Source organism: Empidonax traillii, unplaced genomic scaffold, assembly GCF_003031625.1.
Source record: "Empidonax traillii isolate 1590-97213 ecotype Southwest subspecies unplaced genomic scaffold, ASM303162v1 scaffold1790:size96177, whole genome shotgun sequence".
NCBI lineage: Eukaryota > Metazoa > Chordata > Aves > Passeriformes > Tyrannidae > Empidonax > Empidonax traillii.
This window is the reverse complement of record NW_020956983.1, coordinates 6555-33708: the sequence shown is the minus strand read 5'-3', so window position 1 is coordinate 33708 and position 27154 is coordinate 6555. Positions and strand designations below refer to the sequence as shown.

The following is a 27154-nucleotide window of genomic DNA, read 5'->3' as shown; positions in this document are numbered from 1 at the left end:
GGATGCAGTTCCCACTTCCTGCAACGTCTTTGGTCAGGGCTTATTCCAGCCTGGGCAAGGGAAGGATGTGCTGCAGTGGCAATGTCCTGTGTTGAACCAACCCATCTTGGACGATTCCAACCCTGCTCTAGGTAGGGCTGGGCACAGGGGGGGGTCAGGATTTGTGCTGCTGTAGCTGTGGGAACTCTCAGTGTTGCCCTCTCAGCTAAGAGGAACTTGTGTGCCCCTCCAGCAGCGCAGCTCAGTGAGGAAGGTGTGCTTTGGAAGGGCTTGACTAGGTTGGAAGTGGCTGGTTTTGGTGCCCTTCCTGCCCTCAGGAAGAAGAGGGGTGCAAAGGACCTCTGGGATTTGAACAGACTCCTGCAATCCTTAAAGCTCCAGCTGGGTGTTCAGGGCACAAGCCACGGCACAATTAAGGTTCTTCAGCCCGGTGCAAAGCGAAAACGGGCTGGAATTTCCCCTGGCTGCTGCTCAGATGCCTCAAAAGCTGCCAGCTGGGTTGGACACTGCTGGATTTTTGGGAGACAGAGGCTGTGGCCCCGTATTTGCTCCCCCAGTGCTGAGCCCCAGGCTGTGATGCCAGGAGGGCTCTGCATCCCAACACGCTGGGACACCGGAGGGGATTCAAAGCTCCACCAGGATCAACCTCCTTTTATTCTTTCCTCCCTTTCTGCTGTATCATTGCAGCTGTTATCTCTGGCATCTGCACTGTCTGCCTGTTGGGCAGAGGAGGAGTGTCTGAGTGCTAAATAGGAAGCTGGGGTGTATTTAAAAGCTCAGGTTTGGAGGGAAGTGCTGGCAGGGAACAAAGGCGAGTCCTGTTCTAGTTGTGAAACCACTTGCTGCCCTCGATTGTTGGACGCCAGTTCAGCTCTTCCTTGTGTTTCCAGGGCTGCTTTCAGCCTTGGAATGGTGACAGGGAGAGAGGATGTGGTTTTATTCCTTGGGTGTTTTGTCTTTGGAAGAGCTGACCTGTTAACTGTAGGCTAAGCTCAGGAGAAATCCACCTCCTGCTTGCATTGTAGGGATAAGGAGAGCTCCAGAGCCAGTTCCAAGCACTGCCTTTCCCACAGGCAAGTTTTTTGAGGCTTCTTTGCTGTCTCCAAAGCTCCTCTGTTACCACTTTCCCTGTGTTTCCCTGGCACTTCTGGAGCACTTTTCCTCACAGGCTCCAGCTGGAATGTCAGGCTGGAGATGGCTTTGGATAATTCTTACTCTGACACCTCTGCCTGTCTTCAAGATGGAGCGAAATTCAGTTGTTTCTGGGTGCTAGAATCAAACCAAATCCACTGAAAACTCTGGCAGGAACATTGCTGCTTTGGGGTGATGTTTAGTGACTGCTGTACAGGCTGGTGGATGTTTGGGGTGGTGGAATTGTCGTGGGCATTACATGGATACCGGCACGAGAAAACAAGGATCTGAGCATCCTCCTGGAGTGTAAGAGCTGCTCTTCCTCTTTTAGCAGGATGAGGAGCCCAGCTCTTGTTCTGGGAGTGGGATTAACCCCTCAAAGTGCCCAAGCTCTGTGCTGTTCACCCCCTGCTCCCCATCCCTGCTGGGCCCTGGGGGACCAGCCCTGCCCAGCATTTCCCAGTCTCTGCAGCGAGCTGGGACCTCCAGAGTGCCGGGCTTTGCTCTGAGGTGGAGATCTGCTGATCCCTAAATCTCGCTCCGTGCCTCAGCTGCTCTGTTGGCACATTAAAGGCTCGCCACAAAGCAACCATAATTGTGCTAAGTGTCTGCGGGATAATGGACTAAACGCTCAGGATTGCAGAGGCAGCCGCATTCCCAGCCATTTAATACCTTGATTGATGGGTATTTAGTTGTTTGCCAGCCCGGGGACGGCCTTCCCAGCTCTGCTTTCTCCTGCCCTGGGAAGCTGGTGACGCAAGGGGCTTGCAGGATGAGGCAGGAGGGGGCTGTTTGGCCAGTCGTGTGGCTGCAGGGCCGCAGTGATCCCCAATTTACCAGCACTGGGTGTTGTGCTCTTCCTCCCCAGCTCGTTGAGCCGAGACAGGGGAGGCCAGTGGTGGTTGGGGGCTCGGTTTGGAAGAGCGCAGTCGTCCTCTTGTCATCACAGGGGTGGTCTGGGGAGAGGTCCGTGTGCCTGAAGGCTTGTCTGAATGTCCCACTCATACCACGTGAGGCAATAAAAGATGTTTTCTCTCCCTCGTTGTCTCTGGACATTGGAGGTGCTTGGGCTGCCTGACTTGAGGCACCTGGGCTGGGTGGCTGAGATGTGTCCCTGCCTGGTCAGGACCACCATAAACACCGAGCCACGCTTCAAACTCGGCCAATAATGCCTTCGCTACTTTCTCTCAGGTGATGACACCCCTGCAGCACAGAAGGTCTGGAGCAGAAAACTCTGCAGCTGCTTCGCAAGGGTGGGGGGGAGAAAGATGTCGTAGGAAGTGGTGCCCAGAGCTCCATGGAATAGAACTCTGCCCGTTAGTGGCTCTTTCTCCTTCTCCTTCAGCCCTGGCTGCCCAGGGAGCTGACAGGCAGATGTCGTCACGCCCTGGTGGTGGCTGCCCTCACCATCCCCTGCTCACCACTCCACTCACAGCTGCTGCCTCGCTGCCGATAAGAGAACGAGATGACTTCCTTTTCTTCTCCCCACCCCTGCTCCCTTCCACAGCAAGCCGGGTTGTTTTTGAGTAAATAACTCGCTGTCACTTCACTTGAAACTTTGCGGCCTCTGCCGCCCTGCCCGGCGCTCCTGGAGGATGCTGGAGGCTGGAGCGTTCCTGGGAGGCAGCAAACTGCCCTCTGCATCCTAGAGCAGCTCCCCCCACCTCCCCAACCCTCCGAAACCTTCCTGCCCCTTGAGCTGCCCTGTGGTTTCTGTGGACTAACCGGTGTCTCTGTGCCGGGTCAGGAGCCTTGACCAGTTATGGTGAGGTAGGAGATCCGCTCTGTGTGTGTGTGTATGTGTGTGTCTGGCTTCTATTTTTAACAAAGCTGATTGTTCTGAAGGGGAGAAGGTGTGGAGCTCAGGGGTGTCGCTGAGAGTGCACAGAAAGGAGCTGATTAACCTCGAGCACCCGTGGAGGCGCGTTGTGCTCCAGGGTGGGAGAAACGATTAACAGAGCGAATTTCTGCAGACAGGCAAGGCTCTCTCCGGTGGAAACTTCCCTCAGCTGGCCCTGCAGCACATGGGGGGCCGGTGACTCCGTCCCTGTGCTGCCTCCAGCGCTGGGAAACGGCGCGTTAGCAGTTTCGTTTGTGCGACTGCAGCTCGCGGTGCTGACTGCGGCCCGGGAGAGGTTTTTATCCCTGCCCGGGCAGGATGTTACTTTGTGCTCTTTATTAGATTTTTATCTCATGTTAACCTTGCTGTGTCAAGGGTTCTGGCTTATCTCTGCCTCTCGTGTCTGTAAGCTGAGCACTCTTCCCGTGGGCTCGGTGACTCGCTGGCGTCGGAACATCCTGATTTTCGGGGTGCTGGACGTTCCCCTGGGTGGGTTTTGGAGCTCCAAAGTGCGTGAAATGAAGGGTGGTGAAGTCAGAGTGGTGAAGGTTTTATGGGGCACGAACTGCAAAGCAGGGAAGGTTCTATGAGGTGTGAGCTGGAAAGAGTTCTGCTGGAACAGGGAATGGAGTGGGAAGTGATCCCTCTGCCTGGCTGGGAGGCACAGCAGGCAGTGCACATGTCAAGAAGGCTGGAAATGCAGGGGATGGATCCAGGGTGGGATCTGGGCCGTGCCTGGAGCAGAGTTTGAGGCTTTGGGAGCGTTTGGGCGAGTGGCTCTTTGCCCTGCAGTGCCAAGTGGAGCCTGCCTTGGGTCTTCCTTCCTCCCTCCCTCGGGCATGGGCTGCTCTCAGCCCTCCTCGGGGATCCAGGTGATGGAAGCAGCTCCAGCCTGCTGGTACTTCACATTCCCTGGTATCTCAAAGCATCCCAAGGCTCCTGCCCCACCCTCATCTCAGTGCTGCTCTCTCAAGCTTTGCAGAAGGGGCTGATGGCTCCGGTTCTGCTTCACTGGATCGGAGCAAGAGCAGCTAAACAAATGCTTTCCTGCTCCAGGAGGAAGCCTGTCAGTCAGACAGCAGCTGGGGCTGGCTGCTGATAGGTATTTTTAATGCTCCAGCTGTCTGGCAGGTGGGCCTGCAGTTTAATTTTGACTTGCTTTATGAGAACAAAACCATCTGTTAATGCACAGGCCGGAAAACTGCCATGGATGGAGGGAGTTCCAAAGAGGTTTCTCCTCCTATTAGAGGTTTTGAGACGAGTAGGTAAGGCATTATTGGCTGAGTTTGAAGTGTAGCTCAGTGTTTATGGTGGTCCTAACAGCGGGATAACCTTTGAGTAGAAAAGGTTGCTTTAAAGATCAAGTTTGTTTCGGAGAATTAAATCAGAAAATTTGAAAACCGCAGCCAAAAATAACAGAGCCTCGCACACCTTTGGGGCTGATGCTGCCAAAACAGCTGCAGGGCCTGAGCTACACCTTTTTTTAATTAAGAGAACATGGGTGTAAATCCTCTGAGCAACTTGGAGGAGCCCCAGCTGCCAGTTCCCTGCTGGTGCAGGTGAGCATGGCTGGGTGTTGAAACACTCCTTGGCCTGATAAAACTGGGTCTGCCTCTCCCATTCTGGGAAAACTGAGAACTGCCGGGCAAAATTGGTGTCTCCTTCCCAGCAGTTTCAGCTGCTGCCCCTCTTGGAAGCCCTCTGCTCCTTGGGAATGTGCTCCATGGGAATATGTTTCCCAGGGAAACAGCTGGTGCCTGTTCCAGCCCCTTGTGGTCTTTCCTTCAAGTCCCAGTGGTTCTTCTCTGCAGGTTTTAGAGATGCTCTTCCTCCCCCAGCTCCTTCACACCTGGATTCACCAGCCTAGAGCTGAGGAATGTGGGTGCAAGGATTCCCAAATCCAAGGGCAAAGGGGCCCACTCTGGTTTGCAGGGATGCACAGCGTGGAGTGGCCGGGCAGACTTTTCTCTGCTGCCTGGGAAATGTCCCCTGGGCCACCACTGTGTCCCAATCCCTCTGCACCCTCTCAGCTGGCCAGAGAGAAGGCCCAGAGCCACTGGGTGAGCACACAGGGAATGGGAACGCTGTGGGAAATCTTGGGAAGAGCTGGAGCGATGCTTGACTTTCCACAAGCTGCGGCTCCCAGACCAGAGCTGCCAGACCAAGTGTTTCACCAGGAGAGATGAGGGAGCTCCAGAGTGGCACAGGCACAATCCCTCTCACTTCTTGCAGCCCCTGGGCTGCCTCAGCCCCCCCCTGGGGGTGCAGGGGTGGGTGGGAGGGCACAGCAGCTCAGGGGCAGGTGACAGTCGCTGTCACGTCTGTCACGTGTTGCCCCCACAGCCCAGGTCACGCACCGCTGCTCTGGTGCCTGTTTGCTCTGCCCCTGTGGAGCACTCAGCCCTCTCTGTCTGCAGCTGATGGCGGGTTTTGTGCCCTGGGTTTTAATTTTGCCCGTGGCTTCCTTTCCTCGTGGCTGCCGAGCCTTTATCTGGGCAGCGCAAGGCAGTGATGGTGGAAGGGGCTTTTCCCCTATCAGGAGTGTGGGATGGGCTGGGAGGAAGTGCCAGTGATAGGCAGAGCCCTGGAATGTGTGCAGGATGGGGGAGAGCAGGCTTTGTGCAGCCACTTCAGCCTGGACTAACCTTGGCTTGAGGGAAGGAGCTGGGAAATCAGCACCTCCCTTTAGACCTGCTGAGCTTCCCCTGCCTTTCCTGCAGCCAGGCAGAGCTGTGTCCCTAAAATAGGGCTGGAAGATGCCATTAAAATGGGAGTGACTGAGTGTGAGAAATTGGGCAGTGTGTCCCTGGCCAGGGCTGGCTGGGACAAGGAGCCTCCCTGGAGCTCAGGTGAGGTCCTTTATGGAGGTCCCAGCCTCCCCACCTGGAAAGTGCTTGTTTGGGTTAAAAAGGAGAAATATGAACAGTGTTTGAGCTCTCTTTTTTGCACCCAGAGCAAGGCTGTCACAAAGGGTGTCTAGAGAGCAGGGTAAGAACGTGCCCTTTTTTTCCCTGGGAAGTTCACCCAGGCTTCCTCCTCACAACCCTGTGGGGTGTGCTGCAATTTCTGGGTTTTTCTCCTGGAAATTGCTATTTTTGAGCTGATCACCTGATTCATAAGCCAGGGTTTCTCTGGAGGGATAACGGGTGACTTGTGTGTGATTGCATTTTGACCCTTCCCAGCTCAGATCAGGACCTTGTTAGAGACTTGAACTTACAGCAGAGAGGCCGAGGGGACCCTTGGCAGGCTTTGCCAAGCAAATCTGGGACCACAGAGATGCCAGCTCCTCCAGATGATGTGTTTTCCTGTGCATTCATCCCAGGCAGAGGAGTTGCATCCCCTTAACTGGCTGCTATTTATGTGACAGGAGTTTTTCATGGTGCTCATCATCAGAGTGATTTCTGTCTGCTCTGATCTCAGCCGGATTGAACAAGCTGTTTAGTTCCCTGGGCAAAAAATCATCGCTTTGGGCACCCAAAAAACTCGAAACCCTTCTGCTGAGAGGCTGTGACAAGGTCATGGACGTGCTGCTGCTTTTGGGAGGTGGGGTGGAGGGTCCAGGAAGGGAATGAATGGGACAGCACGTGGAGAGAGGGAGATGTGCCAGGGACAGGCATGGACTGGAATGATTTAGATAAAGGGACTGAATCATGGGGAGCTGATGAGTGCAGACTGCTGCATGTCAGGGAGACAGGACAGATGTGAATTTATATTAATTAACAATTAGTGCCAGCTGAGGCTCCAGAGCCAAGTAAATGGAAACTGTCTGCACCAGCTCCTTGCCAGGAGGGTGGTGCCTGCTCCCGTTTCTGGAAGGAAAAAGCTCCTGGAGTGCTTTTCCTGCTTGTCTCTGGGGTTTGGATGTGCACTCTGCTCTTCCTGCTTCAGCCAAAGCCACCCCCCAACTCCCCCAGGGTGGGCCTGGCCAGCACCTTCCTCCAGGTTCTTCAGGGACGGGGTTGACACCGGAATGAATTTCCAGGAGTCATAAAACTGCTCTTAGCCATGCAGTTTAGTCAATCCCCACCTAAACCCAGGTTTTGGGGTGCTTTTTTTTTTTTTTTTTTTGATGGAAACTGCTGTGCCCAGGCTGTTCCTGTGCACGTGACACGCGTGGAGAGGCTCTTCTCGAGAGCAGGGTGTGAAACCCTCGCTGACGGGAGGGTTTGAGCTTCAAACCAGAGCGTGGGTGGTGAGTTGAAACCCCTCTTCGTGACACAGAGGAGCTCTGGGTGCTCTGCAGGTCTCACCAGCTCACCAGGCCTCGCCCCTTGTGAAGGTCGTTGGCTGATGGGCAGAGGCGTGGGCTGAACTTTCCATCGCTGCATCTTCGGGGGATTCACACCAGTGGGGGAAGCATCACTGGGGTGTCCTGCAGCAGGACAGTGGGCTGGGGTGCTCCAGGGACTGCTGAGGGGAAAGGGGGAATTGCCCTTGCCTGGATTTTTGATGTGCCAAGTGACCCAGAAGGCAGTGGGTGCAGGAAGGGAATATCGAGAGACATGGAGAGAGGACTTCTCTCCAGGGGTTAGGGCTTGGTACCCACCCTGCTGAGGGGCTGAGCGGTTCCTACAGCCCAACACAACAAGCTGATGGATCTTTGCATTCCCTCTGAACGGATCTGAAGTGTCTGGATCCCTTCTGCAGCTCTGAAGTGTTTGTTGTTTTTTTTTTTTTTCCTATTTGCTGAACAGGAAACTTAGCCTTGCAAAGAACTGCACTGCCCCAAGTCACACCTGCCCTCACGAGCCTACAACCTCCTTGTCTGGGGGAGAAATCCTCAGCTGATTATTTGCCTGGCTGCCTCCAAGGGCAGGGTCCATCCTCCTGGATCCTCCTGGGCAGCTTTTGAGCTGTGGGAGAGAAGGGGAGAAGGAAGGGGGTGGGCTGGAATAACTTGCTTCCATCAACTCCGGGGCCTCACTCAGGAATTTTGTTGATTACCCGTGGGTTAAAGGATCATCCCAGCACAGCTGGGAGCTGGATCCCCCTGTGGCACCTCGGACAGTCATTTCCAAGAGTTCCTCTGGATCAGGATGCTGGCACCCTGCTTCCCCAGTGCCACATTCTGCTCCATTCCTCAAGTATCCTTTTGGATACGGTGCTTTTTCTCCTTTATCCACTTTGTGGCATGTTTGCTGGGGCCATTTAGAGTTTGGGGTACAGGATTCCTGGCCAGGCTTTTAAAACTGCCTGGTTTTTTTTGGGATTTCTTAAGGGTGTAACAGTGTTGCTCAACTATTTATCCTGTTTCATCCCAAGACAGGAGCACAGGGATGCATTCCAGCAGAAGAAAGCATTCCTGCTCATGTGAGGGAGGAAATGACTAACAGCGCATGGAAACGATGACTCTTTAGCAATTAAAGAGAAATTATTTGATAAATTTTTAACGTGGAGAAAGAGCTCCTTTTCCAGGGCTTCTGCTGGATTGTTGCTGCTGTTCTGAAGCCAGAGGCACCCGTGTCTGATTTACCTGGAGCTGAGGGGTTGTGGGTTATTTTGGATCAGTCAAGAGGATTTTTTTTTGTGGTGCATGGGTGGGGGGGATGCCTGGCCTCAACATCAAGGGTTTTCCTTGTGTGGAAGTGGATAAATCCCAGCTGGATAAACCCACCTCTGCCTGACCTGTGCCCACGATTGCTGGTGCTGGAATAGGTGACTCAGTCCTGCAAAAAGCCATCGAGCCCTGGCCTGAGTGACCCACTGCACAGTGATGCTTATTATTTGCTGACATCAAAACATGGCCTGATATCAATAATGGACTTTTTTTCCCCCTATCGTGGGGATTTGTTTGGATCCTCTTTAGCTGCTTTCCTTCTTGGAGTGTTGAAAGTTGAGAAAAAGAGGCTGAAAAGGGACCTGTGAGTCGATTTTGTGGCTGTGGCCAACAGCTGCTGCAGTGGAAAAGGAAGAGGGTTGTGGTCCTCCCACGGAGGAGGGAGGTTGGACATAACTGTTGCCTGTTCCTTGTGGGATCCTGTTGCCTTGGATGCTGGAATATTTACAGCCCCAGCACCTCTGCCCTCTTCTGGCACTGACAGAGGGGTCTGTTCTCAGCATCCCCCAGGTCTGGCTCCAGCTGAGCATCCCAGGATAACCTGTGTTTCCATAGGGAGTTTGGGGCAGCCTTTGAGGGCTGTGGGCACTGTCCCACAGGCTGGGATGTTCCCAGAGCTGGTGTGTCCGCATCTCCAAGAGCTCTCACCCCACTCTCATTACCAGAGCTGTTTCCTTGGGTTTTCCCCTGCTGTTCCTGGCCCAGCATTGCCACTCTGCTTTTACTGCCATTAGCATTCAGTGGGAATGCTGTGTGTGGCCTCTGGCAGCCCAGGGTGTCCCTGAGCTCCATTAAGCCCCATTAGAGCATCCCATCCTCCCCCAGGAGCAGCTCAGGGGCCCAGTTAAGTGCTGGCCCTGCAGACAGTGGGTTTCTGAAAGGGTGTCACTTTGTGGGATGTCAGGAATAGAGGCTTGGAAACGCTGGGATTCCTGTTTACCATCTGTTTCCACGGCCCTTCCCTAATACACCTCTCCCAGTGCAGAAATTCAAGGACCTGCAGTCAGAACTGTTTGGTTTGTGGTGGCTGGGAGGAAATCCCAAATTGTGGAGGAGATGGTGACATTTCTTGACCTTTTCTGTGTGTACCTCAGAGACAAACACACTCTGTTTGAAGGGTGGGTTTGGATGTATTTCCGAACACAGGCTCAGGCATTTCTCTGCCTCCACTGAGATGAACTTGCAAACCCTTTTTTTTGGGGGGGGACACACACACAGCGTGTTGGTTAAATCTGACCCAGGGGCGGCTGTATCCCAGAAACCAGCTCACTAAATGCTTCCAGATATTCTCCTCCTGAAAACCCTCATTTCACTTGCTTGGAACACTAAACCTTGCAGTTTTTAGTTGTTTGGTTCAGACCTCCAGGGACTCCTCTAAATCGTCCTTTCCTCTGAAGGAGGGTTTGACTGTGCAGCCAGTTCTCTTGCAGCTGGTGCTGCCCCAAAACTACTCTAAAAAACCCCAGCCCCTTGTCACCATCCAGCATTAATTGTGGCTCATCTCCTCTTTGCTCATGTGGAATGTTCCATCAGTGCCGTGCAGAAATGCCTGCTGGAGGGTGACCTAAAGCTGAGCAATACTTTCAGAATCGGGTGCCCTCTCGTTTTGGGGTGCCCTGTGCGGCGCTTGTGAGATTACTCAAAAGAGCCTGGCATTTAGAAAGTGGATTTTCAGCAGCTTCTGGGGGAAAAAAAAAAAAAAAAAAAAAAAAAAAAAAAAAAAAAAAAAAAAAAAAAAAAAAAAAAAAAAAAAAAAAAAAAAAAAGGAGCTGTAAAACTGGTGCCACGTGGGGAATCGTTGGTGTAATGTGCATGTTTAGTACTCATCAAAGCCTGGGGAAACACCAGTTCTTGTGATCAAGGAAACTTGATGGCGACTGATAGCACAGAAATTAGATCAGGAGGTGGTTTGATGACGCTTAAAATACAAAGATTGCATTAAAGCAGCACAGAAAATGATGAAACATTTTCCCCCCCTCGGGGTGAGCTGTCTGTATTTCCCTTTTCCCTGTTGCGTGGCAGGAGGGTGAGGAGAGATGGACGGGACCAGGCTGTGCCTGCAGGTGGAAGCACGGCAGGCTGAGGTGAATCACTCCCTCACGTGTCCCTCCTGCACTCCACAGGTGGTTTCATCCCAACATCAGCGGAATCGAGGCCGAGAAGCTCCTGCTGACCAGGGGTGTCCATGGCAGCTTCCTGGCCCGCCCCAGCAAGAGCAACCCCGGGGACTTCACCCTCTCTGTCAGGTAAGAGGCAGGTGAGGAGGGGGGCAAGGGGCTGGGTGGAGCTCTCCAGGCCGCCTCTCTGGTACCGTGTGAAGCTGCTTTGTTCATCCCTCTTCATCCTGTTTTCCTTGGGACCAAGGCAACGGCAGGAGGAGGAAAGCTGCAGTTCTGTCAGTGGTCTTTGTGAGTGGAAGCCCCTGAAGGGCATCCTAAGGTGTGCAGTGGAGCAGAACCACCTCTCTCTGGAAGGTAAAAAAAGGTAAAGAGTCACATCACCCAGTGAGAGCCCCTGAGAGGAAAGCAGGGGCTTCAAGGCACGAGCTTTCTTTCCATCAGCACCCTCCAGCTGGTGCCTGGCAGGGAAATAGCTCAGCAGAGGCTTCCCCAGGCACACTGGCCTGTTTTGTAACACGGGCCTCCCTTTTGTGGCGGCTTCCCTTCAGTTCAAACAACCCTCGTTTTGTTCAGGAAACTCCAGGGAGTTCATAAATCCCTTCACCCGACGCTGTGCTTGGAGAAACTCCGTGCAAAGGACAGGCTGGGCAGAGTTTTTCCACCTGGCAGGAACACCTGAACCTCACCGTGATGGCACATCCCACGGGAGTGATGCCCGGTGGCTCTGCTGATGCTTTTCCCCTCTCCTTGCTGCCTTAACCACTTGGATTAAACCCCTCTCGGCCTCATTTCTCCTCCCTTTTCTCAACTGTCCCTTGACCCTGCCCTCCTCTCACCCTTTCTGCCCAGGGCTGTCCCTTCTTAGCTTGGCAAAGAGGGTTTGCACTGCCCGATGTTTTCCTTTAGTGCTGGGAGATCCATCCCAAGAATTCCGACCCTTTGCCCCTCCCAGGGCTCTGACTGCCCACAGCCTCTCAGGGCACGGAGACCCACGGTGGAAAGGGAAGAATTCCAGGTGGAAAGGGAAGAATTCCAAGTGGAAAGGGAAGAACTCCAGGTTTTCCTGCGCGTTGGCAGGGTGGGGAGCGTGACCTCACTGGCTCCCCGGTAATCTCGCCATCAGCAGTGGCTGCGAGTTAATGAGAGAGGCAGGAAGTGCTTCTAATTAGAATGGAAAATAAACTCCTGGTGAGGAAATACGTGTGTGTGTGTGTTGTGGGGGTGATGTCCCCGTGAGCTCAGAGCCCCCTCGCACGTGATCCCCTGAGTCAGGGTGCTGTGTGCTGGGGAAGGGGAGCCCTGGCAGCCCCTGCCGAGCCGGGGCAGTGCAGGTTGTGCTGTGCAACAGGGTCCTGGTGTGGAATTCCTTTATTTCTTTACCCCCTCCTGCTTTCTCTGTGCAGAAAGAAGAGAGCGGGGAGGAAGGGAGAGTCAGATTGTCGGGGGGGGGTCGGACCACTTCCTACCACAGGGAGACATCAGGGTTGCGGTAAATGCTTAATAACGACGTTGTTTTGGCCATAAATAGAGCCAATTAGTGCTCGAGTGGTGCCCTGCAGCGAGGTGGTTTGCTGGGCCAGTTTGGCTCATGTTTTATCTGAGTGAAACAGAAAAATAAAATGGACTGATATAAAAAAAATATATGGAAAGTATAAATGACAAAAATATAAATCGTCAAATATATAAAATATAAATACATAAAAATAAACATGACTATATACAATATAAAATATAAATAGATAAACCCTGTGCAATAAAAATAAATATATAAAATATAACTATAAATATGTACTATACAAACTATAAAATATAAATAGATACTATCTATACAATATAAATAAATATAAAAGTATACTATAGAAAAGATATAAAATATAAATGGATAAAGTCTATAAAATATAAAGAAATTGAAATTTATATTATAGAAAATATATAAAATATAAATCGATAAAATAGATAAAATATAAAGGAATAGAATTTTATATTATAGAAAATATATAAAATATAAATGGATAAAATAGATGAAATATTTGAAATATATGAAATATATAAAAAATGAAATCTAAATCTCATCTACTCTTTCCCCACTGGTGACGGCCCCAAAAGAGTGCATCGATGTTCTTGGAAATTTGAGCTGCAACATCTAATAGAGTAGAGAATGAGAAGCTTTATGAGCTGCCAGAGCTGAAAGCCTGGGCAGTTATCTTCCCCCTTTCCCGGTGACAAAGGTGGAACAATGTGTTATTATTCTCATCTAGAATTATATCCTGACAGAGCTCTTTTATTATTCTTTTTATCTCTGAACTGGACAGGTCTATATATATATATATATATATTTCTTCCTTTCTGAGAAATAAAAGGTTTTCAAAGGAAACAATACAGATACCTTGGAAAGAGTGCCTGAAATAGAGGTGTCAGTAGGAGAAAGTACCTTCAGGAAAACAATCAAACCCTTTTCCTCCTTCTTTTAAACCACCTCCCCCCCCCCCCTCAACTTCTCCCAGGGCTTTTGAAAGGCAGGGAGGGGAAATGCAGCTCCCTTTCCTTCTTCTGGAGAGGATGTGGGCTGGGAGGAAGGCAGGGGCTGGAGTTTGGGCTGAGCAGACCACACACCATGTGCTGGTGAGTGCCCAGACACATGTCCCCGAGGAGGGGCAGGGAGAGAATAGTTGTAGGATTTCTGCAAAGTTTTCCATGGCTTAGCTCTGTGGCTGCTTTCTCTTCCCTTCTGTCCTCCCTCCTTCCCAATCCAAGCTGCTGGCAGCTGCTCCCAGGCCAAACCACGGGCCAAAAGTGGATTTATTGGCTCATCCTCGGGCGCTGATTTGGAGCTCATCAGCGGGGAGGGAGGGAAGTGGCCTGGCAGCTTCAGCAGAGGAGAGTCACTGAGCAAGGCTGGAGGGAGAAACCTGTCCCCCTGCAGATGCTGCAGCACTGCTCCCTGCAGGTATTTCCACACTCAGCCCCAGCTGGGGAAGCTCCTCTGGGTGGTGGAAGAAGGGTTTGGTCGTCAGGGGATTTTGGGAGGGTGCAAGGAGGGTTTATGGGCACTTTGTGCACATCCTCACCGGTCTTGTATTCTGTGTCAGCTCACATTGCCTACCCGGTGCTGGGTTTGCTTCTGGCAGGGAATACTTCAAAATGTAGGAGTGATTTTGCACAAAACAAACCTCAGTTTGGAAGTGAGGGCTGCGTGGGGGGGAGAGAAATGTGGGACCCCACTCAGGAAACGCCCCCCTTGTCTCCAGGTGCCCCGTGTTTCCTTGCCTGGGATCTGCCAGAGCACGTTCTCAGAGGACCAAATATTTACAGTCGCTTCTGAAGAACATGAACAGCTTCTTGCAGACCTGGCCAGGTCCAGGGAACAGCTTGAACAAAGGAAAAGGCATGTTGAGGGTTTGCCTAAGCTGTGCCTGGCCCGTGGCCACAACAGGAATGGAAATGCCAAGACAGTTGAGAACCATCCATCAGAGACCCTGTTAATTTGGTAATTGGGTCATATTTTATGGGAACAGATCTTATCCTGGCTCGTGGATGCAGGACAGAGCTGCTGGGAAACAAACTCTGCTCAGAGCTCAGTCTCCCACAGTGATTTCCCCACTAACACTGAGCATTCCTTTCCTTCCCAAAACACGAGTACAGATACACTCAGGGTGCAGGTGAAGACCTGCAATCACAGAGAATTTTATAGAATCATGGAATGGTTTGGGTTGGAAAAGACCTGGTGCAGTTATTTCTGGCATTTCAAGTGGTTCTTTTGCCTTGGAGTGACAAAAAAATAAGGGTCTGCTTGGGTTTTTTGTGAGTCCTGTTGTCACTGTCTGTGTTCTACTTCAACAAAATCAGCCTGGTGGACTCAGATTCACGAGTGGGAGTATTTTGGATCAAGAAACCCCCCTGGATATCTAGCTAAGGATGGTGTAAAGAAGCTTAGCTAGGAATGGAGGCATCTCTCAGTGAAGCTGCCAAAAAGTGGGGCTCTGCTGTTTAACCAGTGCTGCCTCCCTGTCCAGCTGTGTGTGGCTCAGCCAGATGTGGCCGTGCCCTCCAGCACGGGCAGCTGAGGGACTTTGGGCACCTCCTCTGTGCTTTAACTCACCAGCCAGAGAGCCCAGGGCACAGTTCACAGGATGCCCATGTTTTGGTGCCCAGTCTGGAGCTGCCAGGCCTGGCCATGGGAAGGAAACGGGCGCTGATCATTGTCCTTTGTGTTTATAGTGACCTTGAGGGCTCGGGGTGGAGTGATGGGGGATGAATGACGTCGATTATCTCTCTGCTTTTCATCCCTGGAGGGCTCACAGGCCTCGGGGCTGGGGCTGTGAACTGAGCCTTTGTGGGCTGGGCTGGGGCTGGGAGGTGGGGATGGAGCTGTGGAAGGAAAGGAGGTTTTTGAGCCTCGGGTTAAAAACAGCCTGTGCCGTTTTTTTTTTTTTCTGGGCTGCACAAGAGCTCTTCAGGGTCAGCTGCTGCTGTGAATGGCAGAAGCACTTGGTGTGCCAGCCCCTCTTGGAGGAGAAGTGTTGTCGTGGGGGTGGGAATTTCACAGCCAGTTCTCATTCCCATCCAGTGAGCTCCGCTCATCCCCTGCGTGCGAGTGTTGCCAAACTTCGAAGTCTGTGCCCGCAGAACAGCTGGGTTTGGGGTGGCAGCCAGGGCAGATGTGTCAGGGGGAGTTATCCGTGTCTCTCTGAACACCCAGCAGTGCCACTCTGCAGCTCCCCCTGCTACAGATGGTTGGCTTCCGTCTCCAAGACCTTGTTCCCGAGGTGCAGCGTGACTGTTCAGGCTCCAGATGCAGCTTTTCCCACCTCAGACCTGACTGTCAGCGTTCTCCTGGTTTTATTCTGCTGTTAACATGGGATGATGGGAAGACAAGGATGCTGTCTCTGCCTGTTCACACTCGGTGGTTGTCACCGGATTGGCACGAACTGGAAATCATCTCGAGGCCAGACGAAGCACCCAGGAGCGAACTGGAGTTGCTGATTCTCATTAATGAAGTGCTTTTTAGCAAGTCAGGGCTGTTTTAAGGACACCCTAAGGTGCTCAGGAGGCAGCTGGGCCCTGGGGGTTCCCATTCCCTCGTGCTGATGGATTTTTTTTGCCTTTCCTTCCCCTCAGGAGGAACGACGAGGTGACCCACATCAAGATCCAGAACACGGGGGATTACTATGACCTGTATGGGGGTGAGAAGTTTGCCACCCTGGCAGAGCTGGTGCAGTACTACACCGAGCAGCAGGGGCTGCTGAGGGAGAAGAACAGCAACGTCATCGAGCTCAAGTACCCTCTGAACTGCCAGGACCCCACCTCGGAGAGGTAACCCCCCCCCTCTCCCACGGCCCTGCCCTGTGCTGGGGATGCTTTCTTCCCAGGTGGCATTTACTTTAACTGGATGAGGTTGCTCAGAGCCCCATCCAATATGAGCAGAGTGAATCCGTCCACAAAGAACCCTGCAGGTGTATCCCAAGAGTCCCACATCTTTGTTTCCAAAGGAAACAAAACACCTACAACAGGTGATTTGTCCCCCTGGGCAAGAAATCCCCCAAGGGAAGCGTTTCCCCCACCCCATCTCAGCCTGTAGCCCCCGTTCATCCCAGCAAGGATTGTCTTGCAGGGATGGATGACTCTCCTTGGGCTGCTTCAGGCTGTTTCCACCTGATTAATGACCCTTTTTTCCCTCCCCTTCGTCTGGGGGCATATAATGACACCACTTTATCTGACAGCAGATTAGTTCCCTGAAAGAGCTGTTTTGTTTGTCTTCATCTGAAGTGTTTGCAAACCCTTTTTTTTAAAGACACGCAAACACCCCTGCAGCTAATCCCAAAAGTCACAGCAGAAACAACTCTTACTTTTTATTGTAATGATAATAGGAGGGGGTGTTGGAGGGAGGATGTTGGGGCGAGGAAAACAGTGTCTTGTAAGGAGAATTCGTTTGTGCTCCAAACCAAAGTGTCCTTTCAGCTTGTGACTCTTATCGCTAAAGCTTTTTTTTTTTTTTTTCCTAGTCTGTAGGTTACTTATTCTTACAGACAGCTGGGAAGTTAAAATCACGATCAGCAGCTCTTTGTGAGGGAAAGACTAGCAAAGAAAACTGAAATTAAACAAGGCTTAAGTAAAGTTAAAGAAGCCAGAACTTAATATGATGTTCCAGTGACCCCTTTTTTTTCCTTTTCCTCCCCCTCAGCTCCCCCAGTGTCACATGCTGGGAAGGGGGAGGCTGGCACAGGCTCCTCACAGCTCTGCCTTCATGGCCATGACTCCTTTCAGTTCCCAAAACGCAGCAGAGCTCTGCCCTCCGAGGGTCATGTGAGCCCTGGGAAGTCCCTCCAGCTCATGTGCTCCCTGGCTGCCAGGGAGGTTTCTCTGCTCCCTGTGGTGTGAAAAGCAGCCCCCTGTGAGCAGAAACCCTGGAAAAATGGAAACCCCCCTTTTTAAAAAATCAAATTAAAAATGATTAAAAGCTAAAGAAAAAGCCACCCTCGAGAAAGCACCGTGAGAATCACGTGTCAGAGCCTGTCCCTCGAGGGCAGGGCCCCATCACAATTTCCCCCGTGGCAGTGGAACACGCTGCTGCCACGTCACATCTGCCTGCAGGACCCAGCCAAGTCCTGCCACCTGCAGCCTGGGGAAAAAGGTATGGATGTGACATTGCAGGCTGCTGGAGCTGGAGCCACCGGGGACTGCTCCCGAAATAAAACCCGAGCGGGTCGAGCAGTCGGATTTGGGAGCCCGGGAACGGGTTTTCTACGAGCACCACCCCCCGGCAGCCCCTGGCCTGAGGGAGGTTCCTGGGGTGAACTTGCCCTGCTTTGCTGCTCCCCAGGTGGTACCACGGGCACCTCACGGGAAGGGAGGCGGAGAAGCTGCTGACGGAGAAGGGGAAGCCGGGAAGTTTCCTGGTGAGGGAGAGCCAGAGCAAACCGGGAGACTTCGTCCTGTCGGTGCTGACCAATGAGGACAAGATGGAGACTGGGGACCGAAAACCGCACGTGACCCACGTGATGATCCACTACCAGGTGGGGAGAGGGGCTGTCCCTGCTCCCATGGGGTCAGGGGATCCCGCTGGAAGCTGGGTCTCAGTGGATTTGGTGTCTTCTCTTGCAGCTGGATGGGAAGTATGACGTGGGGGGAGGAGAGAGGTTTGACACGCTCACAGACCTGGTGGAGCACTACAAGAAGAACCCCATGGTGGAGAAGTCTGGAGCTGTGGTTCACCTGAAGCAGGTAAAAACTCCTGGGGGAGCGCACAGATCTACCCCCTGCTCTTTGGGAACTCCTGTTCCCATCTGGAACATCCCGCTGGCTGCTCATCCTGCTCGTCCAGGCTCACACTTACCAGAGGTCCCTGGTGCCAGGAATGGTCCCCAGCTCTTGCCAGCACCCCAGGGATTTGGGAACTGGGAGTTTTTTTCCCTGTTCCTGGGGGTGATTTGTGTCCTGTCTCCACCTTCCAGCCCTTCAACGCCACGCGCATCAACGCGGCCAACATCGAGAACAGGGTGAAGGAGCTCAACAAAATGGCAGATCACAGTGAGAAGGCCAAGCAGGGATTCTGGGAAGAGTTTGAGGTATGGGATGCTCTCCTGCTCTGTCCTACTTAGGCCTGTGGGTGAGGAATATCCCATTTTTCGGGGAGCATCGTGGTTTTCCAGCACTGAGGACCTTTTCTCAACGCTTCCTCCTCTCCCTGTTTTCTGTGTTCAACTGCTCCTCTTTTAAGCTGCTCTTTCCCTGTTTTCTGTGTTCAGCTGCTCCTCTTTTAAGCTGCTCTTTCCCGTGGCAGTTTCTCTTTCCTTATCCCTGCTGTTCCCTGCAGGGATTTGTGCCTTCTCCCCCCGTTAACTCTCCCTGTCAAGCTGCTTCTTGGCTGCTTTTCCCTTCCTGCCAGCACTCCCTCTGCTCTTCCCAGCATTAGGAAGTCCAAAGAGCCTTTCCCTTGCCTCTGACTCGCCTTGTGTGCCCAAGCACAGCCTGTTCTTTGGTTCTGTCCCCACAGATGCTGCAGCAGCAGGAGTGCAAGCTCCTGTACCCCAGGAAGGAGGGGCAGCGACCGGAGAACAAGGCCAAGAACCGCTACAAGAACATCCTTCCCTGTAAGGAGACACCGGACAGGGGGTTGGGGTTTTCCACCACAGTTCCTCCAGCCTTTCCTGGGGCTGGGGAACCCTGCAGAGCTTTCTGATCAGAGCTGGGTTGGAAGGAGGTGGTCCCTGTCCTAGTGCAGGGGTCCAAGTCATGGTGGTCTCCATCCCCTTTTTGACCTGGTTCTGCCATTTGGTGTGGAAAACTGGCGAATTGCTCTCCTCTGGATCCAGAGGAGTCATATGGAGCTGTGCCAGGGCAGGGTCAGGTTGGATCTCAGGGAAAGGTTCTTCCCCCAGAGGGTGGTTGGGCACTGAACAGGCTCCTCAGGGTTTGGTCACAGCCCTGAGGCTGCCAGAGCTCCAGGAGGGTTTGGACAACGCTCTGAGGGACAGGGTGGGATTGTTGGAGTGTCCTGGGCAGGGCCAGGGGTTGGATGGGATGATCCTTGTGGGCCCCTTCCTGCTGATTCTGTGAGCCTCCAAAGGAAACACTGGAAAACTTGCTCTGGGGTCAGTCTCCACCACTGTGTAGCACTGATGTCCACCCAGCCCCCTCCCTGCTCCTGCCTGTGCGGCTCCTGCTCATCCTGGATTCTCCTCCTGCAGTTGACACCACCCGGGTGGCCCTCAGGGACGTGGATGAGAGTGTGCCTGGCTCAGACTACATCAATGCCAACTACATCAAGGTACCTGGGGAAGGGGGGACCCCACGTGGGGCTGCCCCTCAGCCCAGCACTGTTTCTGTGTGAGTTTAGGGGGAATCACCTCTCAGGATCAGTCTCTTTTCACTGGATCCAGGCCAAACACTGGATTTTTTTCCTGCTGTGTGCCAAGGGATCTCATCATTCCACCCTGCCCTGTCTGAGGGTTTATCTCCATCCCCTCCTTTCCTTACCTGTTCAGATTGTCCCAGGGGCCTGACCCTGATTTTCAGCTACTGAACATTATCTCTGAAATTGTTATCTCTCAGCCAAGAGCTGCTTGAAGCTGCATTTCCAGCAATGCTGCTCTGGCTCTTACACACCCTCCTTTGGGAAACCATCAGAGTGGCTTCATTCCAGCCACATCCACCTGAAACATCAGCAGTCCCTGCTGGGAAGGAAGGATCTGCTGCACAGCAGTGTGTGTTAGAGCAGGAGGAAGGTCCCTGGAGGCTGGCAGAGCGTTTTCTGACAGCTCTGCTGAAGCTGGTGATGAGAGTGGCTGAAGAAGCGGAGGGAAATCAGCTGGTTTAGGAATCCTGCGTGGCTGGATGTGCTGACCATGCTGCTAAAGCAATTCCTGGCTCCTCACTCCATGGCTTTTCTCCTCCCCACACACCTCTTTGTTCCTCAGAGCATCCCTGAAGATGGAAGGAGCTCGGAGCACTGCAAGGTCTATATAGCCACCCAGGGCTGCCTGCAGACCACTGTGAACGACTTCTGGGCCATGGTGTACCAGGAGAACACCCACGTCATTGTCATGACCACCAAGGAGGTGGAACGGGGCCGGGTGAGCACTTGTAGGGTCTCCTGGCACTGTCCCCAAGCCTGAAAGATCCCTGCTGCCAGTCCTAGTGGTGTTCAGTTAAGCAGACTCTGTCTAGCTCTTGTTTAATTTAGTTCTTCCTCTGTCTTGTCGTGTTGTTTTAACTCTTCTTCATGGAGGGAAAATAGCACCTGGCTCTGCACATCCCATGGATCTGAACAGGGTGTCCCTCCCAGGATTTGCTTCAAGGCTCTGGGGGACTGCAGGTGACAGAGACAGAGAGACAGAAATCATCATGTGTGTTACAGCAAGCTGAAGGTGGAGCGAGGGGTGTTCCAATCTGTGCGAGGGGGGGAAAAGAAATTACACAGCCCTTTGTGTGCCACCTGAATGTGTTTCACCAGGAGTGGGTGGCAGGGACCAGGGAATCCAGTGAAATTCCAGACAGAACTGCCTCCTTCCCCGGCAGACAGGAGCTAATTAGGATTGGCACAGGCAGCTTGGCTGAGGAACGAGGGGGAAGCTGCAAGGAGGAGATAAAGATAGCTCTGCTCACAACCTCTTTTGTGCTGGCAAAGTCACACAGCACAGGGAGGACAGGGAGGGACAGGCAGGCTCTGGAGCCCCTTGGGATGGAGGTTTGGCTCAGGAATTAGGCAGTGAGCAGACCCACAGCTCAGGTGCTGCGTGTCAAGACCACAACTTCGGTAAAGCAGCGCCTTACCTCAGGCTGGGGCTGGTGGAGGAAGGAGATCGTGGAATCACGGAATGGTTTGGGTTGGAAAGGACCTTACAGATTATCCAGTTCCAACCCCTGCCACGGGCAGGGACACCTTCCACCAGGCCATGTTGCTCCAGCCTGGTCTTGGGCAGTTCAGGGCTGGGGCAGCCACAGCTTCTCTGGGCAACCTGTGCCAGGGCCTCCCCATCCTCACAGGGAAGAATTCCTTCCTGATATCCCATCCAACCCTGCCCTCCTTCATCTTCAGGCTGTTCCCTCTTTTCCTGTCACTCCTTGAGAAGTCTCCAGCTCTCCTGTAAGCCCCCCTTTACACACTGGGAGGCTGCTATAAGTTCTCCCCAGAAGATCCCCCCAGGTATCCCGTATTTCCTGTAGGAATGGCTTTCTCCAAAGGTCCAAAGTGTGCACGGCTCTCCTTTACCCCTCCCCACTGGAGCTGCACCCTCGGCAGCTGCACCATCACCCCCTGCCCCACGGGGGGCCCAGACCCCCTGGATTTTGGCTGAGGAGCCTCCCTGCTGTCCCCACAGAACAAATGCTTCCGTTACTGGCCCGACAAGGGCAGCACCAAGGAGTTCGGGGGCATCTGCGTGCGCCACGTGAGCGAGCGCGAGGCCCAGGGCTACCTCCTGCGGGAGCTGGAGATCCTGCGGGCCGGCAGGGTGAGTGAATCCCATGGCTCCCCCCGGGTACGGGATGGGGGGCTGGAGCCCCAACGGGAGGGAGCGCTGCCTTTGCCCCTCGCTGGGATTTCCCTGCGCGATGCTCGCCCCGCTTTGGGTCGCCCCATTCTGGGAGCGGTTCCTGGGCCGTTCTGGGACGGTTCCTGGGCCGTTGTGGGAGCGGTTCGTGGGTTGCTGTGCTGGGGGCAGGGGGAGGGGGAGGTTCCCCCCATCCCCATCCCCTCAGGAGGTTGTGGCGGTGTCACCCCCCCGGCAGGACGAGCGGCCCAGGCTGGTGAGGCACTACCAGTACTTCAGCTGGCCCGACCACGGCGTGCCCAACGAGCCGGGAGGGGTTCTCAGCTTCCTGGACCAGGTGAACCGGGCCCAGCGGAGCATTCCGGGCACGGGGCCCATCGTGGTGCACTGCAGGTACCGAGACGGGGGCAGGGGTGGGAATGGGGGTGCACGTGGGTCAGCGTGGGAGATGCTGGAGGGCAACTGGGAGATAGAATGTAAAAAAAACACATTTTAAAAAAAATATACAGTACAAAATATTTAATATTTATTTAATTTTTTATATATAATGTATAAATATGTGTTTAATGTAGTACATAATATATATTTTATATATATTTTATAGATATTTATTTAAATATATTTATAGACATTTTATATACAATATATTATAGATTATATATAAAATATATAAATATGTGTTTAACATGTTACATAATATATGTTTTATATATTTTATATATTTATTTAAATATATTTATAATCCTATTTTATTTATAAACATATTTTATATACAATATATAAAATATATTATATATTAAAGATAAATATGTGTTTAATATATTACCTAATATATAATATATATTATAGATATTTATTTAAATATATTTATAGACATATTTTTATACAATATATATCAAATATATATTATAGATTATATATTAAATATATTTGTTTAATGTATTATATAATATATATTTTATATATCTTTAAATATATATTTATAAACATATTTTATATAATATGTATAAAATATATAATAATATATTATATATTGAATAAGTAATGTGTAAAATGTTAAAATATATAATATATAAAAATATATTATGTATTGAATATATAATGTGTGAAATTTTAAAGTATATTATATATAAATATATATTTTAAAAATAGACATCTGTAAAATGTATATAAAATATATAAAATAGAATATAGACATGTATATTATATAAAAATATATGATATATAAAAATATATAAACTATCTATTCTATATGAATATAATATATAAAATAGATATTAAATATATATTTCTATATAAATATATATATTTATCTATCAATAATCACAGACTCTGATCTCCAAGGAATCATCCCTTGCCTTGGCTTCTCTCACCCCCAGCCATGCCAAGGGTGGGGTGAACATGGAACTGGCCTTGACTAACTCTGGGAATGTTTTCCCCTGCAATCACTCCTTGTTTTCTCTTCCCAGTGCTGGAATAGGACGCACAGGCACCATCATAGTGATCGACATCCTGGTGGATATCATCCATAGGCAAGGTATGTCTGCCTGGCCATGGGCACTCCCCCTAGGAAGGGAGATGATGTCAGCAACACAGCCCAGGGGAGGCTCACGTTGGCATCAGTGGGGCCAGGATTTCAAACTAACCCCCCTAAATTTTTCCCTGTAGAGGGGCTGTCACCCTCTACCTGAAATTCTAGTGTAGTTCTGGAGCTCCCCAGGGTGTTTCTAGGTCTGTTCCAGGAGCCCCTGATGCAGCTGGAGCTTCTTTGAATCGATTTTACAAACCTTTCGAGGGTGGGAAGTTTGGATTTGTGGGAAGTTGCTGCAGAACACACCTAGTTCCCCTCCTCTCCCTTTGCTCCAAGCAAGTCACCCCTTCCCCAGACTATCCTCATCCCTTCCTCATCCTTTCCCCAGCCCTTCCTCAGCCTTTCCTCATCCTTTCCTCGGCTTTTCCTCAGCCTTTCCTCATCCCTTTCTCATCCCTTCCTCATCCTTTCCCCAGCCCTTCCTGAGCCCTTCCTCAGCCTTTCCTCATCCTTTCCTCAGCTTTTCTTCAGCCTTTCCTCATCCCTTTCTCATCCCTTCCTCAGCCTTTCCCCAGCCCTTCCTTCCTGAGCAGCCAGAGAGCGAGAGCTTTCAGACTGTCTTAGGGGAAGCCACTCTTGGAATTAATTTTCATTCCATAACCATCACTCTGCTGGCTCTGGAGCAGGTCTGGACTGTGACATCGACATCCCCAAGACGATCCAGATGGTGCGGCGGCAGCGCTCGGGGATGGTGCAGACGGAGGCTCAGTACAAGTTTGTTTACATGGCAGTGCAGCAGTTCATCGAGGCTGAGCAGAAGAGGTTGGAAGAAGAACAGGTGAGGGAATGTCCCCCTTGGGCTTGGCTGGAAGGGAACACCATCCCACCTTCTCCCTGGAACTCAAATTCAAAGCTGCTGAGGTTGGGAAAGACCTCCGAGATCGAGTCCGACCTGTGATTCGTCCCCAACTTGGAAAGCTTTTTTTTTTTTTTTTCCTCTCTACCCGCCTTAAGTGGGGGTTTTGTTGTCTTTGCTTTGTCTTCCAGAGGAATAAAAGGAAAGAACGGGACTACCTGAACATTGGCTACCCTCCCATGGAAAAGGGCAGAGCCAAAGGGCAGCCCCCCTCCCCACGGACCCCCTCTGTGTAAGCTGAGGGACTCTCCCCATGTTTGTCCTTTTCCAGAGTGTCTTTACCCACACCTGAATCCTGACCAGTTGCTGGGTATCGTGTGGGAATGGCCCAAATAAATGGGTGGTCCCAGCCCACTGTCAGCAGCAGGGGTATAAATATATATATATGTCTTTATATATATAAGGATATCTATAGATATATAAATACTCCTTAAGAGAGTAGTGTCCTGTTATCCCTGGCTCTGGAGAATCAGCTGGAGAGGGAAACTGTGCCATTGCCACTTTAGTCTGAAGGAAGATGAGACAAGAGCAGAGGGAGGTGGATTTGAGTCCATCTGGAGAAGGAGCATGGGCTAAGGAGCATGAATTCCTTGCATAGGCAGAGATAAATTACCCTAAATTATGTTTTTGCCCTTGCCCCAAGTAATGGGACACCTGTGAGTGCTGGAGAGGGGACTGTGATTGAAGGTGAGTGGGTGGGGACACGTGTCATTTACATTCCCAAGCATTTGAACCAAGAAGGGGTGGCCGAGCCAGAGGGGGAGAAAACAGGGAATGAGAACAATGGGAACACGCTGTCACCCCATATACAAGGCTGGGCAGGGCAAAAAGGGAGCTTGGCTGGGCCATTCCCCACTTCCCACTGGCCACCAGCCTCTGGGCAAAGATCCAGAGCCGTGAGGCTGTTGATGACAGGGCTTTGTTTCCTGGCAGGGTGGATGAGGAGTCAGCTTCCGTCCTCTACGAGAACCTCACCATCAAAAGCCCGAAGGTTTCAGGGATGAGTAATTCAGGGCGATAGAGGAGCTTCGTGGAGGCTCCACAGGTAGGAATGTTCCCCTGGGGGTCACCCAGAGTGTCACCACCAGGCTGGGTTTTTTGTTTTTTTTTTTTGGACCAGCTCCTCTGCAGCTCGGCCTGGCCACGTCTCTCAGAGGCTCTGCCTGCAAATGGGTGGTGGAATTGGATGGAGCCTAAAAATGTGGCTGTGGGAGAAAAGTGGGGGTGGGGGAGAGTGAGATCTCGACAGAGAAACACGTTTGTAATGTTCCCAGCGAGGGGGGGAATCACAGTGTTCTCAGCATTCAATATTATCAATTAATAGCAGCTTTTCAGGCTGTTATATCAGGGAGCTGTGGGACTCTGGGGACAAGGCTGAGCTGTGTGTGTAAAAGCAAGTGGGAGACACTTCACACACTGGCTCTGTAATCTTATTTTCTCCCAGTTACAAACCTGCCACCCTTCTTCCTTCTGCTTTTGGAACACAGGATTTCCAGTGTTTACGTCCACCCTTCCCAAGCTCTGCGACTGAGGACAATTTTTTTTTTTTTTTTTTGGCCTGTCTTGCCTTCCCCAAGCACCTTGGATTTGGAGAGGAGGGGAGAAGCTGCCTGAGAACCTGCCCCCAAGAACATGCCTTATCCTAACTTATTCATGAGAAGCATCTCCTCCCACTCTCCCCCTGCATCAGTAGGTTGATATTTATGTGAAAGTGCCTCTGGACATTCATTAGGGCATCAAGGCTCAGCTTCAGGGTTGGTTTTTTTGGTTTTGTTGGTTTTTTTTTTACTTTTTTAATTTAAAATTCTTATTTTTTACACACAAAGGAGCAGAGACAACTCTTTGCTTGAAGCTTTCCCAGGGTTGTTGCCCACTCGGGGCTTTAGCAGAACCTGTCACGTTTTCATCGGGTCAACCATTTCTAAGCTACAAAACGTTCTCAAGCCTAAATCCTGCAGTAACTCTGCCTCTGTGAGGGTGAGAAGTGGAGGGCACTGCCTGGACCCAGCTGATAGCTCTCCTCACACCTCCTTTTTGGCTGTAGCAGTTCTAGATTTTTATGCAAAAAGCCACGTTGGAACGATCCCCGCTCCCCGTGTGAGAGCCTGCAGCCTGCAAACTCTTTAACTCTCCAGCAGAATTTGGAGGCACCAGAGGAGCACCTCCATCCTCGTGGGGCTGAGCTTGAGGTGCCACCCCTGGGTGCTGAGGAGCAGGGACACAGCTCTGTGCACTGAGCTTTTAGCCACCCCTCCTGAGAGCAGCCTGATGATCTGAGCTGAATTTCTGGAGCTGGGCCCCTCTAAGCTTGATGCAGCTCTGCCATTCCTTTGCTGCACGACCCCTTTTTTCCACCCCCCCTGCACCTCTGTGGCAAGGCAAGTGTTGTATCTGCTGATAGGGGTGTTGTAGGTTGTGTTTGTGACCTGGCCAGTGCCAGGAGACGAGCGTGTCACCCAGTGGAGCGTTCCAGCTCTCTTAAGCCTTGGTGTTTCCTGCAGTCCCAGCCCTAAGTCCTGCCAAAGAACCCCTTCCTGCAGGATCCATCAGCCTGGAAATGTGTTCTGGGGGGAGCCTTGGGTCTGAAAGCCAGTGCCTGAACCCCCAGAGCGGTTTTGGGTCCGAGGACAAAGTGCCTGAACCCCCAGAGCAGGCACAGGGCTGATGTCCCAGTCCTCCTGCATCCCTGGAATGGGAAGGACTCCTCATGGTTGGGGTGTTAGTGCTGAGCCAAAGGTCTGAACAAATGCACAGTGACACACCTTGGCTGTAATTCCTGGCTGGTCTTTCTGCTCCCTCGTCCCAGGGGCAGGAGAACTGTTTATTTTTATTGCACTTTTAATAAATGTTGAATATTCTCAAGGCTTTTATTTTTTTCTTTCTTTCTTTTTTTCTTTCTTTTTTCCGTTCTTTTATGTAGTTTGTTTTCTGGGAAAGTGGCTGATGGTGTGAACAGTGGGACATCCTCAATGCTGCTGTTCAGGGCCCTGTTTTCCCTCCCTTTGACCAGAAGGAGGGAGAGGTTCAGCTGTGAGTTACCAAAACCCTTCAGCCTTTATTTCCCAGTC

General features: G+C 51.5%; 1 protein-coding gene across 2 annotated transcripts in view; it reads left to right on the top strand.

Annotated features, from left to right (window-relative positions):
- The window catches only part of LOC114071019 (tyrosine-protein phosphatase non-receptor type 11-like), a 33548-nt gene extending 7665 nt beyond the window's left edge, over positions 1-25883 (top strand). Inside the window, exons 1-16 of one of the 2 annotated variants that reach the window (XM_027908676.1) lie at positions 2797-2901; positions 10652-10774; positions 15767-15961; positions 17469-17661; positions 17750-17869; positions 18100-18213; positions 18642-18738; positions 19336-19415; positions 20065-20220; positions 21469-21600; positions 21878-22032; positions 23109-23176; positions 23857-24008; positions 24218-24318; positions 25020-25131; positions 25574-25883. In XM_027908676.1, the coding sequence (XP_027764477.1) occupies positions 2894-2901; positions 10652-10774; positions 15767-15961; positions 17469-17661; positions 17750-17869; positions 18100-18213; positions 18642-18738; positions 19336-19415; positions 20065-20220; positions 21469-21600; positions 21878-22032; positions 23109-23176; positions 23857-24008; positions 24218-24318; positions 25020-25107 (1782 nt within the window). In that variant the 5' untranslated portion in view covers positions 2797-2893 and the 3' untranslated portion in view covers positions 25108-25131; positions 25574-25883. Of the gene's footprint in view, positions 1-2796; positions 2902-10651; positions 10775-15766; positions 15962-17468; positions 17662-17749; positions 17870-18099; positions 18214-18641; positions 18739-19335; positions 19416-20064; positions 20221-21468; positions 21601-21877; positions 22033-23108; positions 23177-23856; positions 24009-24217; positions 24319-25019; positions 25132-25573 lie in introns of those variants that run through there. The other variant, XM_027908675.1, reaches the window with a different exon arrangement.
- Positions 25884-27154: the final 1271 nt, after the last annotated feature.